Here is a 14,783-nt window from a genome sequence, read left to right on the forward strand (position 1 = left end):
TTAAAAAGCATCCTACAATTAGTGCAGAATATTTACAATCCCCCTAGATAAAATTACATCGACAACTCTATGCGACAACTCAATTATTTGGGAACTATGCTCACATTAATTCCTCAGCCTGGTTTGTTGTTTGGTAGCAATACTTTCATGTGAAGGAAACGGTCCAAGGACCATGTGCTCACCTCGGGTAATGTAATGCATGTCATTTGCAGTGGATATGGGGAGAATAGTTTCTGGCTAGTTTTTAGCAGTTTTAATTTCATTGAATAATAATATTCTTCTCGGCTCAATGGCACAAAAGAAAATTACCGGTACCATCTAAGTATAGCATTTTGGTTATAAAGTTGACTGAATTTCAGGGTTATTGAAGAGTGTACATGTCACATGGAAATTGGTTGACATCTGTTCCGCAGTTTAGGAGTAATAGGACTTCATTGGATTTTCAAGATGGCGGCCATATTTGTCTTTGGACTTTACTGAAAATTAGGGATATTGATAAGAGTACATAGATACATAATCACATGAAGTTAGGTTGCAATATGATCATTAGTATCGAAGAAATAGGACTTTGTTTAATTCTTTTAATTTTGAAAATCAGGAATGTTGTAGAGAGTACATAGATATACAAGCACATGAAATTTGGTTGCAATCCGACTTTGTTTAATTCTCAAGATGGCCGCGAATTGCCAGCGAAGCTAAAAAGTCCCGACAACCTTTTTTGACAGACTTTTCTCTCCCCCGACCATAAAATAGAGAGAAATTAAAATATATTTTCCCGACCACTAATTTCAACCAATTTTTATTTTTCTTATTCCCGCCCCACATAGGATTTGAGATTGAACAATAGGTTTTGGATCTGAAGTTTCGTAATCCAACTTATTAAGAGTGTGGCCAAATAATGCAATAACCATTAAATTTCAGCAACAAGCATGGAATTTACAGTGTAGTTTACTGCCTTAAGGCTTGTATATAGTAGTTCTAATGTATATCTAATGCAAAAGAAATATATCCCCTGAATACAACTGAAATCAAGATGCCTAAAACCAGTTGCAAACTGAAGGCGAAATCAAGTCCTCCTGCAATCATAGTATAATCTTAGTTACACTTATAATGAGTGGAAGAGATTGGTCTAGGGCAGCACAAACGAGCAATTTAAATCACTGCGTTCTCAGATTATAATTGCTGGTGATCTCTTGTCAGCAGTAAAAACCGCAGAATATTACCACCACAAACAAGCAATTTTTGTCGCATGCGATCATGACCACAGGTCGCTGCAATTAGAATTGCCTGTTTGAAGGCGCTTAAAGAGTCGGTAGAACGCATTCAAAATCGTTAAAAATACAGTTTACCTGTTAGACACCAGCGATATAAATCAAAACTGACCAAATTTTTGTGCAGAATGATTGCTACAAGAAATATACATTGGGCATCTAAATCGGCCGTTCATGGAACCAACCTCTTGGCACAAAAAACAGACGTCGGCCATGTTGGTGAAAATGACGTCATACCATGTAAAATCCAAGAAAGACATCAAGGAGACGGGTACCGGCAAAAAAGACGCACTTTGTTTCAACAGATGTCATTATGACGTAGTATAAAATCTTGTGACGTCATACCATGTAAATGGCGGCCCCATGGACCAGTGCAGTCTTTTGGGCGGGAATGGCCAGTCAAATGACAGACCTTCAATTTCGGAGCATATCTGAACGGTGTTTGAGAACCATTCCAAATGATGATATTCTGAAGGACTTCCTAAGCCAGACAGCTATTGTTTGGGCGTGAACTGGACTCATAGTTAGGCCACAGGCTTTTACTCAACATAATGGTTAATGGTTGTAACCTTTTTATAACTTTACATGATGTAATACCTTTAATTTGTCTACGTGTATTATAAAATGTCAATACTTTTAGTCTAAAATATACAGTCCTCTAGGAAAGAAGTGTCTTCAAGTGTTATTTCCATGATGAGAAGAAGCGGACGATAACACAGCTATCAAAGAGGGTCCCTTTGAAGAATATGCCAAACGTATTGGCAATGACCTAGAAACAATTACGCAAACAGACTTATTGGGAGGTCTTGATGTAGGCCTACTGAGAAAAAAAATAACAAAGTAACATTGTGTGTATCCAATGAATTTGTTGCAAAACTTGGAACGCTTACGGAAAAAGGAAAACTTGACTTCTCAACATAAACGGGACTGGCTGAAGTGTTGCAATTTTGAATTTCAGTGCTCAGAACAAAAAGCAAAGAAGAGTATTGACAGTTTAATCGACAAGTATGCCTCGTTATAAAAATCCAAGAACAAGAGTACAGGAAAAGTCAAATTCAAAGAATTTTGCAGTGCAACATTTACTGGTCCCACCGCAGTTCCCATACACATTGTAGGCCTTGCTAGTAACACTGATGACACAGACAGACCAGCTTTAGTTCCGCCATTAGAGGAGACAAACAATCGAGAAGCAGTGATAGAAGCAGTGAACAGTAGTGAAGAGTTGATAGATAGCAGAGCCAGCAGCCAGTTGGCCCTCTTCAGATCAGAGTTAAGATTTGTGAAAGGGAAAATTGGGAGATCTTGAAAAACAAAGTGTTGACACAAATTTGCAACTGGGGGTTACATGACCAAAGAGAGAGAAAACAAACAAAGAGAACTGAAAGAAAAGCAACAAGAGGTGATTTCAACGGGATGGGAATTACAAAAGTCTAAGGGGCAGCTTCTCAAAATGAAATCAGACTTACAAACTGTGAGTGAAAACCTTAGGTTGGCAAATGCTGAGTGCGCACGTTTGCAATCTGGACTGAGCGCTGCCCAGCAGAGTGCCTACAATAAGAAGAAGAAAAGAAAGGAAGATTCTTATGATTATAGATATGAAATTTTTTTCAAAAAACACAGTGGGGATGCTTGCTCCAAGGAAATCAGTAACTTGAAACAAAATATAAAATACCAACAGGCTCAAATATCCAAATCAAAAACTGTGATTGAGGGTTTAAGGGCTGCAGCTAAGGAGGATAAGCAGAAAATTATCACTTTAAAGGCTGAATGTGACAATAACAGCTTGAGGATATGGATCCAAAGACCTTGTCAACAAAAGCTGGGGACAAGTTCACAGATGCTATGGTCAAGTGCATCATTCAGTTGATAGGAGAGGTAGAGATCCCTGCTTGTGCTTCCAAAGCCATCCAATGTGTCAGTGAATGCCTTTTCGAAATTACACTGCAAGATAAGTAAAACTATGTCCCATCAAATAGGTCAAACATGAGATCTGCAGACAGAGGAAATGTGCTTTGTGAAATCTTGCTGAAACCCTTCTCGAGTCAGGTGGTTGGGACCTGCACACCGATGGAACAATGAGGAGCAACACCAGCTTTGTTTGAAATCAGGCCATCACATCCTCTGGTCGCGTCATGAGTTTTCGTTACACCATGGTTGTAACCAAGGACACCCAAACACTTCTAGATCTCGCCACTCACCTGCTGATGGAGCTATCTGATGTGTACGCAAACGACGATGATGACCCACAGCTGATCTACAAAGGACTTCTCAAGAAAATGATCGGCTTGATATCAGATAGGGCGAGCGTGATGAAGAGTTTTGCCACTGCCATGAACCAAGAGAGGAACAGGACCCTTGGGCTAAAAGATGACAACAAAGAACACCAACTCCAGTTCCTGTTTTGTAGTGCCCATTTCTTACTTGGTCTGAGTTCGGATGCTGAAAAAGCCCTCAAAGTATTGCAGAAGCCTCTGGATAAGCTGGGAAGGGACGCTCTTTCAGTATTCAAATCCTTTAGCGCAGCAGGGGAATCGGCAGTAGCTCGGCTTATCAGGACAGCCTGTGATGTCTTAGACCTTCGTAGTGATGAGAAGAATGGTTGTCGCTCAGCGTGGGAGGCCTGTTGTGATCTAAAGGAAACGACATAACATATCCAGAGCTTCAGAGGGAATCGATATAAAAACTTTTTTGAAGCAGCATCGGCACTCCACTACCACAGGTCCAACATAATTGACTCCTTCTCGGACTACAGGGCTACCCCAAATCTTAAACTTCCGAGGTGTTCTTGCTGACTCCAAGTCTGATGTCGTAGACAACTTGCTATCTGCTGTTGGCATCCTGTTCCATGTTGTAACTGGACCATATTGGAAACTCGTTACAAGTGATGTCAGGTACCTTGATCTGTATAAGTACATTGCGCCAATGAGAGAAAAGTTCGTTCAGTATTCTGCAGATGCCTCTGCCCTGGTTGACGGTGACCACAGTTCCATCATCCCAAAATTTCATGTTGATCGTCTTGCTGAATGTGCCAAACTTAAAGAAATAACTGACAGTTGGTCAAAGAAACATTGCAGAAACCTTTGACAGGATTCTTGGCAGTGACTGATCGACAGCTTAGAGAATTTCTTCCTGGATGGCGTTATCATGATGTCCAAGATGAAGAACAGTGAAGAAAAATGAACATTGCCAACTAACGACCTTACAGGTGAAGCTCACTTGGCCGATTTAGACTTTAGTTTGTTCACAAAGCGTAATGCATCTCTCCATCACAGAAGCATGACAAATATGATGATGAGGAACAAACCAATAAGAAGTTTGTTAAACTTGAAGTCTGAAATTGAGCAGCATGTGCTGCTTTCCAGATCAGCTAAGAAAGCACCGGCATTGAGGGAGAAGCATAAATTAGACGAAATTATTGTGAAGAAGAAACACCAGGACTGAATCTTGGCAATTCAGATGACGCTCAGAGAAAAACAGGAGAACGCTGGTCGATGCCTGTGTCCCAAAGACATTGATCTCCTCCTCAGCAAATGTGGGAACAAAACGAAGAAAAAGGCAGCCCTAAACAATGAGATCCAATACCTCAATAAAAACGATGTATTCAGTGTTATTAACGCCAGAAGGAGAGCCTCGACCCCCAAAATAATGTTGCAAATAGCCCGATAGTTTATTTTCCATTATTTCTATTTACAGAGATGGAGAGTGACAAGAATCACAACCCTTCAAAGAGAAATGAAATGGCCAGGGCCATTGTGCTCACCTCATGTGGAGGAAAGATGGATAAAGAGCATGGTATTGTGTCATGTAGTGTTAGGTTTGATGTAGGTCCAAGCAATTACAATTTCCCCAAAATGGCCAATTCACAGTACATTCGACCTCTGTGACCTTGAAAAGTAGGTCAAATCAAAGAAGACCCGGGTGACACATTGAATGGTTGTTAGAATTAGATGTACCTATGATATAAAATTGGTGCCAATCGGGCAAGTCATTACTAGGAATAATGGCATTTTGAAGAATTTAGGATTTGGCCCCCTCCCTGGAGGCCAAACGGCAAATCAGATTGCACCAAACTTCGGTACCTGAGATCACCTGACCAAGGGGTACATGTGTACTTAATTTGTGATCAATAGTCATTGCAGTTAAGAAACGTGCCATAGTTACGGCCTGACGGCGAATTTACGCCATTTGACCTCTGTGACCTTGACAAGAAGGTCAAATTAAAAACCTGTGTGACATATACTGTATGGTGGTTAGATGTACCCATGATATCAAATTGGTGGCAATCGGGCAAGAAGTTAAGGAATAATCACATTTTTAAGGTTTTTGGATTTTGCCCCCTGGTGGTCAAGTGGTGAATCATATTGGACCAAACTTCGGTCCCTAAGATCACCTGACTAAGGGGTAAATGTGTACCAAATTTGGTATCAATAGTCATTGCAGTTTAGAAACGTGCCATCGTTACATCCTAACGACCAATTTACACCATTTGACCTCTGTGACCTTGAAAAGGAGGTCAAATCAAAAACCCGGAGGATATATGATGCACCTTTGCTAGAAGTAACTACCATATTTTTTTCAAAATTTCCCGACTACTATTAAGGGAGATATTGCATATTTTCACTTTTAACGTTTGGCCCCCTGGTGGCCAAACCATGAAACGAATCGGACCGAAACTTAGTCTCCAAGGTGTCATTACATAAGGGTACATGTGTCCCAAGTTTCAACTCAATAGCTCTAACAGTTACGAAACGTGCCCTGCTAACGGACGACGGAAGACGACGGACGACGACGACGACGACGACGACGACGACGACGACGACGACGACGACGGACGACGGACGCCACGGTATGGGATAAGCTCACCTCTGCTAAGAGGTGAGCTAATAATGAAGACCCAATACCTGTGACTGTGAAGAAGATGAAATTCGGCGAGTGCAAGTTTAAGTCTTAAGGAGAATGGGTGGCAGTGTACTACACTGACGGAACATCAGGGCCTAAATTCCATGTTGGGCAAGTTTTGGACATAAAAAGTGAAAACAAAGCAGCGATTACTTTTGCAGAACAATGTACTGTTACCCAAACAAAAATGGGCCCATAGTACATGTAGCCACATGTGACCTGATATATCCACTCAGAAGTTTCTTTGTCATTTTGAATTCTCACTGTGGTTACAGCAGCTCTTATACACTTACCATTTTAGGCTGTAGAAAGTGATACTTGGCACTACCAGGTACACGAGCATAATGTTACGATATCACTGTATAGTGAGACCGAGTTGTGTCCCCTTCTATGTTCAGTAGTTGGTAATAAATGTATTTGTACCAACGCTGAGTCGTCTCAATCAATACGAGCCCTATCTAGCTCACAGACTCGTAACAGGTGTCAGAAGGGGGATGGTGAAGATTCTCTAGAGCTAATTCTTCAGTGAACTAGCCGTCTCAAGCCCCCACACTTCGCCTCTCAAATTCTGAAAAACGGGCCCGCCCGGAAGCTGCCATTGTTACAGCCAACCTCGACCTAGGCTCAAAGTAATGGCATTTTCGTAGTACCTGCCACGTTTGAATGTACTTCTGAAACCTCATCTCCAGGACTAATCGATACACGTTTAAAGGGACACGCTATATGCAAACATGCCTAACGAAGCTCAAGCTGAAAATGCAGTTAATGGCAATCCTGCCCCTCCGATCAAACAGAGTTCAGTTCCACTTCCCCTCAAGCTAGATGTCAAAGGAAACCTTGCCCAGAATTGGAAACAAGTATGGAAATATTATGAGATCGTCCCAAATCTTAGAGTGCAAAATAACGAATACAGAACTGCGACATTCGTCACTTGTGTCGGCCCAGAGGCCCTAGAGATTTACAATTCCCTACCATTCGAGGAAGAGGAGGACAAACAGGATATAACTAAAATCATTGATTTATTGGAAAAGCATTGTCTCGGTGTAACGAACACGATCTATGAACGGTACATATTCAACAATCTTGACCAAAAGTCTGGTGAAACGATAGATGAATATTGTACACAACTAAAAACCCTCGCGCAAACTTGTGAATTTCAAAATCTCAAGGATGAACTGATCCGAGACAGAATTGTCTGTGGCATCTCGGATGATGGTGTACACAAGAAGCTCCTACAACAGAGCAAGCTGACATTAAAGATGTGCATTGACATTTGCCGTGCAGCTGAGACCACTACCGCTCAAGTCAAGGCGATGAAATCTGGTGCAAGTATCTCTGTGCATAAAATCTCAAGCAGGAAATCCTCTAAAGGTTCTTCGAGAGGTCAACATAATCGTGGAAGAGGTGGAAGCTCCAAACATACCTCTAAAACTCAAATGACTAAACTCTGACTGTTGATATTGTGGCTATAAACATGATAAAGACAGGAACAAGTGTCCTGCACTTAACAAAAAGTGTAACCTTTGCAATCACGTTCAGCATTTCAGCCGCAATTGCCACTCTTGAAGCGTAAAAGAAAAGTCACTGTTACAGCCAAAATCTACTTTGAACCAAGTGACCTGAGATTCTGAGCATCTCACTGGAGTCATGCATGTCATACTTTAGGATGGTCTCAAACAGGACATTTCAGGGAAAATTAATTAGCAATGATAGGCCTATAGCTTGGACGTACTCTGGTGACTGGTACTTTAAGAAACAAATGTATAATCAACAGGAAATTCCTAGGAAAGAATTTGGTTCCTTTTGTGGGCGGCCACGGCATGGTCCCGCTCCTTTGGGTTCATTGAGGTATCAGAAGCAGAGAAGACAAGATGTTAATTGAAATATCTAAGCTACATCATTTACAACACCATTTTATTACCAAGATTTAGATAATTTATTGCCTTTTTGGAGAAACTTAGAGTCCCCAGCTTTATTGAATCGCCTAACACCTGATCGCCATATCATGTTACTGAACCGCCGTAACGCAAGGATAAACGCCATGCAGATCACCATTGATGTATCGATTATGATTGAATGAAGGATCCAATAAGGACTTAATAAAGGCGTGTTTCTTTAAGGGGACAATATTCGTTGAAGTTATATGTTATACATTGTATTCGCAATTACATTTCTGTTCAATTAAGGGAATTCTGGATGGAATGCCCCTTTTTGGATCTTTCGAAGTACGGAGGATACGTTATATAACGGAAATCAAGTCCGAGCTTATGTTGGGTGTGTCTACGTAGGCTGCTACTTTCAGAGAAGAAGGAACCAAGAGTGACTAGATCTTAGAGGAATCAGAGAAGCTGCTGTTTGGAGTCGCTGTGCCTGAGTTAGCTTTGAGTGAACTGTGTGAGCCGTGCGGGATAGTTTCAAGTCAAGATGACTGCTTCCAACGTGAAAGAAATTCAAAAGGAAGCAAAGGTTTTAAGACAAAGACGTTCAACCGCCAAAGGACTATTGACTAAGAGATCAAATGAAATTCAGACTTTATTGTTGGACTGCACTGAGAAATGTGAATTGGGTAAATTAACTCAGCTAGGAGAGAAGAGCTAGGTAGGCTGTTCACAAATTTCTTAGCATGCCATAATGCATATTGTGGGTTACTTTTCAGTGCAGAAGATATTGCTGAATCAAAATTGTATGTCAATAGGGTTGCGCGTTTTATGCATCAACGTTTGGAAGAACTATCTGCGTGGTATGAGGCTTTAATGGAAAAACTCTCAGCAGTAAGTCATGTCAGTTCAAATGTAAGCTCAGATGATGTTTGTCCAGATGACTCAGTATCGAACATAGCTCCTAAGTCTTCTAGTCACAGGTCTGTTAGTAGTCGTGGTAGTCATGGTAGTCGTGGCAGCCACAGGTCCGGTGTGTCTGTGGCTCAGATGCAAGCAGCAGCCAATCGAGCGCTGTATGAAGTTGAGTCCTCACTGTTGCCGGAGAGATAAGCCCTTGCCAAGAACGAGCTATAAATCACCCAACAGCGAGAAGAATTAGAACTCAAAGCTAAGTTAGCGCATGCTCGTGCCAAAGAAAGGGTTTGCTGTAAGCCACGTAGTTCTGTGACGTCATACAGATCCACTCATGACAGGGCGGACATTTCCAGGACAGGCGGGAAAGACAATCCCTCCCACGCAAATGACTCACTGACACCAGCACCGGCACCGGATATGTCGGTCGCACCTTAGACGGTAGGCCTAGTGACAGACAGTAGATTAGATCCCACTCGACCCAAATTCGAAACACGTGCCGCTGCCAACGTCATTCCCGAGTATCAGTCAACTCCAATTAGAAGAAGCGTGCCACCTGTCAACGTTCCAGTTTCAGGAAGCCACGTGTTTGGTAACCAGCCAATCATGCCAGTAAATGAGGTTACCAATGAAAGCACCATACCAGATGCCCTAATCGAGGTGTTGCATCAAGGGCAACAACAACAAAGGCTGTTGGTAAACACACTGCAGTTGCCCAAGGTTGACCTGATGACCTTTCATGGTGATCCCCTCAAGTATTGGCTTTTCATAAGGGCATTTGAAAACTCAGTTGATCAGGAACTTATTGATGACAGTGTGAAGCTTAGTAGGCTCTTGCGCTACTGTACCGGCAAGGCCAGGCAGGTTATTGAATGTTGTGCTGTAAAGGACCCTGCAGAGGGTTACAGGCTTGCCAGGAAACTGTTGAAGGAACAGTTTGGGAATGACTTTGTGGTGAGCCAATCCTGGGTTGACCGAATCGTGAGCAGGAAACAAGTAAGGGATCCCTGAGGGGATAAGGGATCTTTCAGACGATCTAAAGAACTGCGTTGAAACGTTGAGTTCTATGAAGCAGTTTGATCGCCTGAATGATTCATACCTGGTACATATTGTAGGTAGGTTACCCTCATATCTCCAGAATAGGTGGAAAAGAGTTGTCCACAAGATCCGAACCAGAGATGATGGTTCAAGGGCTCCGGGGATAAAGAATCTCCTGCAGTTCATCTCCGAGGTGGCTGGAAGAGGAAAACGACCCTGTGTTTGGCAAGTGTGGAGCCAAGGAAGCAAATGTGGAGACTCACACAAAGCAAAGCACCAAGCCAAAGCCCCGCCCCGGTACGACGTTCAGTATCCAGACTGACGTAGCAAAGAATCAAGGACAAAGTGACAAGCCGATGACAGCTACATGTGTGGTATGCCAGGGCCCTTACCATATGACGGTCTGCGAGAGGTTAAAGAAGATGAACCAGGATGAGAGATGGGTGGCGGTTAGGGACCACAAGTTGTGTTCGAACTGTCTGAAGGGGTCACACTTTGCTGCTAACTGCAGGAGACCACCTGCATGCACGGTTTCGGAATGTGGCAGGAAGCACAGCACATTCCTTCATCGAGACGTCAAGCCACAGGCAGAGAGGTCTGATGATGACAAAGAAAAGAAGGCGGAGGTCACACCACCAGCAACGAGTAAGCTTACAAGGACCAACAATGCAGCGACCAGCCTGTCTACTGGGGCCAGTTACCAGCAAATAGCCTCACCGATCATCCCCGTGAAGGTCAAGGGAATTGGAGGGACAGAAGAAGTGCTGACCTATGCCATGTTGGACAACTGCTCCACCGCCACACTGTGCCGTGACTGACCTGACGGCGATAGAAAAGAAGGACAGTCGGTTCGAGACCACAATATATGGGTTGGAGATCACTGATCTTGGTGGTAAGGAGATCGTCACTCTTCCCCATGTTTTCTCGAAGTCCAGTCTGAACCTTAGGCCTAATGACATTGGACATTCTGACTTAGATGACTGGCAACACCTACGCGGACTTGACATCTCGACTGTAGATACAGACAAAGTAGACTTACTGATAGGACAAGACGTACCAGAAGCCTTGATCCCAATTGAAGTCAAAAGCAACCAAGAGGACCCCCAGGGAATGCCGTATGCTGTGAGGACGTCTCTTGGATGGACCCTGAACGGACCATTTCAAGCAACTGAAGGGACTGGTCGGCGCAGCTGTCACTTTGTGAATAATGACACCGGTCTACAACAACAGGTTGAAAGGTTTTGGAAGCTGGACAACTTAGGGGATGGGATTGACCTATCAATGGACGATAGGAAGGTGATAGCACTCTGGGATAAGACAGCGGTATTACAGGACGGACATTACACCCTCCCGATACCATTCAAGCACAGACCCCCGAGAATTCCCGACAATCACACCATGGCTTGTAAAAGACTTGCAAGTCTGAAAGGAAGACTTCAGAGAGATCCTGGGTTGCACAGTAAATACACCACAGAGATGAACAAGTTGCTTGAGAAGGGCCATGCAGAAGCTCTCCTGAGGCCGAGATCAGTAGAAGGGATGGAGGCATGTGGTACCTTCCACACCATCCGGTCTTTAATCCAAAGAAGCCAGACAAGACGCGGATTGTATTTGATTGTGCAGCCAAATACAAGGAGATATCACTGAACGACAACGTCCTTCAGGGGCCAGATCTCACCAACAAACTCGTGGGAATTTTACTCATATTCAGACAAGATAGGGTTGCCTTCATAGCGGACATTGAAGGCATGTTCAATCAGGTACTAGTCGAAGAGAACGACCGAGATGCTTTGCGATTTCTCTGGTGGGACAATGGAGACCTTACCAAAGAACCGAGGACCCACAGGATGAAGTCCCATTTATTCGGAGGAGTCTGGAGCCCCAGTGCTGCGAATTATGCCATAAAGAGGGCAGCTGATGACAACAAGAATGACTTCAGTTTGGATGCAGTAGAAACTGTGAAAAAGAACTTCTATGTTGATGACTGCCTGAAGTCGGTTCCAAGAGATGGCACGTGGATAGTCGAACTCTCCAGTGATGTATGTGGGCTCCTTGAAAGGGCAGGGTTCCGCCTCACCAAGATGATCAGCAACAGCCGCGCACTGATGAAGGCCATGCCCCACACAGAGCTGGTGAAAGAAGCCAAGGATCTGGACTTGGACAGCGATGTCCTACCCACTGAGAGGGCGCTTGGATTGATTTGGGACGTCGACAAGGACCAATTCAAGCCAAGTATAGCGGTAAATGATCGTCCACTGACCAGAAGAGGGGTGCTTAGTATTCTCAGCTCAGTTTATGACCCTCTAGGTCTGGTCAGCCCCTTTGTTCTGGAAGCCAGAATGATATTCGAAGACCTGTGCAGGGCCAAGTTGACGTGGGATGAGGAGATGCCCAGGGAACATCTGGAGAGATGGAGCAGGTGGCGTGAAGATCTGCCTAGGCTGGCCAATTTCTCCGTGCCCCCATGCCTGCGCTCGGATGAGCTTGGCACTGTAATACATAGCCAGTTGCACCACTTTGCGGATGCGTCGCAAGGAGGTCTAGGTGCAACAAGTTACCTCAGACAGGAGGACGTCAATGGGCGTGTTCACTGCTCATTAGTTATGAGCAAAGCAAAGTTGGCTCCCTTGAAGACCACTACCATTCCGAGGCTGGAGCTGACTGCTGCCATCGAAGCTGTGAAACTTGATAAACTCCTGCGCAGCGAACTTGAAATCCAAATATCAGAGTCGGTATTTTGGACAGACAGCATGATTGTGCTGTTTTACATCAAGAACGAGTCAAAGAGATACCAGACCTTCGTAGCCAATAGGGTGGCTAAAATTCATGAGAGTACTGTGTCCACTCAATGGAGGCATGAACCCACTGATCAGAATCCCGCTGATGACGTAATCCAGGGGTATGACAGCTGAGGAGTTAATTACCAGCGACAGGTGGGTGCACGGACCAGAGTTCCTCAAGAAGCCAGAGGCCGACTGGCCAAAACAACCCGACATAATTGAAGAGAGCCAGGCCAAAGGGATGGAAGAGGTCAAAGCTGAGGTGAAGGTCTTCCATACTTCCAGAGAGACCCCTAACGATCCTATCAGCAGGATGGTAAAGCACTATTCCTGCTGGTACAGGCTAAAGAAAGGAGTGGCGTGGATGCTGCGTTTGAAGAAGCTGCTACGCAAGAGACTCAAAGACAAAGATGATCAGGCAACCCCAGTCTCTCCCCGTGATAGCCTCACGGTGAGTGAATTGCGAGAAGCCGAGCGGGAGGTCCTGAAATTCGTGCAAAGAGAAGCATTTGACGATGTCCAGTCAAAGCGCAGTAAACTGAGGAAGCTGAATCCCATACTGAATGCAAATGGTGTCCTACGCGTGGGTGGTCGCCTCAGAAACTCCAACCTGCCTGACCAGACCAAGCACCAGGACATACTGCCAAAGAAGCACCACGTGGTGGACCTGATAGTTAGACACTATCACCACTTGACTGGCCACTCCGGGTCAGAAAGGGTGCTGACAGAAATCAGACAGAAGTTTTGGATAGTCAAGGCCAGGATTGCAGTTAGAAGGAACATCACCAAATGCATGCGTTGTCGGAAGAGAAATGCTCAACCAATGACCAAGCAGATGGCGGATCTACCCACTGATCGAGGAGCGTCTCCAAGAGCAGCGTTCAGTCATGTGGGACTGGACTACTTTGGGCCATACCATGTCAAACGAGGTCGAAGTTTGATAAAGCGATACGGCTGCATCTTCACCTGCCTCACTACCAGGGCCATTCACATTGAAGTGGCGGAGAATCTAACAACAGACTCCTTCATCAATGCCTTGCAGAGATTCATAAGCAGACGAGGTACACCAATCAAGATCCGTTCCGATAATGGTACATGTACTAATTTCGTTGGTGCCCAGAAAGAGTTGAAGGATGCCATAAAGGCCTGGAATCTTCAACAAACAGATGAATATATGCGGCAGAGGGAGCTCATATGTAAGTTCAATCCTCCAGCAGTTTCCCACATGGGAGGTGTATGGGAACGACAGATCAGGTCGGTTAGAAAGGTCTTGGACGGGATTATGAAGCTTCAGAACTTGACTGACGACACGCTTCATACCATGATGTGTCTAGTTGAAGCCATAATAAATGGACGACCCTTGACAAAACTGTCAGATGACCCAGTAGAACCCATCACATCAAACCACTCGCTGCTCTTGCGACCAGGATTGTGTCTACCACCTGGACTATTTGACGAGACAGACCTATACAGACGACAATGGAGGCAAGTGCAATATCTTGCAGACGTGTTTTGGCATAGATGGAGGAAGGAGTACCTGACTGCGTTACAAGAACGTCAGAAGTGGTGCCATGCTAGCCAAAACCTGAGCCCAGACGACCTGGTTCTGATTGTTGATGACAGGAATTCCTGGTCTCTGGGACGAGTCATAGAAACTTATCCTGGAAAAAAGATGGTCGGGTAAGGTCAGCCAAAATCAAAACGCAACACAACCAGCTGACGAGACCAATTAGCAAGCTTTGTTTACTTGAGTCGTCTGCTGATGTCTAAATGAACTGATGTGACATTTATTTAATGAGCATGGCCAGATGTGTTTATTTTGGCATTGAATGGTTTGATGCACGCAGCCTGGTCGACATATAATCACCCATGATATGTTTTATGGTATGCATGTAGGCCTATGTTTTAGGCTTGATACTATTCATTATGAATATGATAGCATTTTATGTAGAATTATTTAGGATTTGTCTCACTTAGATTTCAATATTATTAATAGGTAAATG

The 14,783-nt window shown here is 44.1% G+C and overlaps 2 protein-coding genes across 2 annotated transcripts; both read left to right on the forward strand.

The window, feature by feature from the left end:
* The first annotated feature begins 11,547 nt into the window (after positions 1-11,547).
* On the forward strand, positions 11,548-12,912 carry LOC135496114 (uncharacterized). The gene has a single exon (XM_064785250.1). It carries the CDS (start codon positions 11,548-11,550, stop codon positions 12,910-12,912), a length of 1,365 nt encoding a protein of 454 aa, XP_064641320.1.
* A 109-nt stretch (positions 12,913-13,021) lies between these two features.
* On the forward strand, positions 13,022-14,464 carry LOC135496115 (uncharacterized). The gene has a single exon (XM_064785251.1). The coding sequence runs from the start codon at positions 13,022-13,024 to the stop codon at positions 14,462-14,464; it is 1,443 nt and encodes a 480-aa protein (XP_064641321.1).
* The last annotated feature ends 319 nt before the right edge of the window (positions 14,465-14,783 follow it).

The sequence above is a fragment of the Lineus longissimus genome, chromosome 11, assembly GCF_910592395.1.
Source record: "Lineus longissimus chromosome 11, tnLinLong1.2, whole genome shotgun sequence".
Taxonomy (NCBI): Eukaryota; Metazoa; Nemertea; class Pilidiophora; order Heteronemertea; family Lineidae; genus Lineus; species Lineus longissimus.

What these genes read in the sequence shown, in the direction of transcription:
- LOC135496114 (XM_064785250.1), top strand. Translation starts at nt 11,548, where the DNA reads ATGTGGTACCTTCCACACCATCCGGTCTTTAATCCAAAGAAGCCAGAC.
- LOC135496115 (XM_064785251.1), top strand. Translation starts at nt 13,022, where the DNA reads ATGGAAGAGGTCAAAGCTGAGGTGAAGGTCTTCCATACTTCCAGAGAG.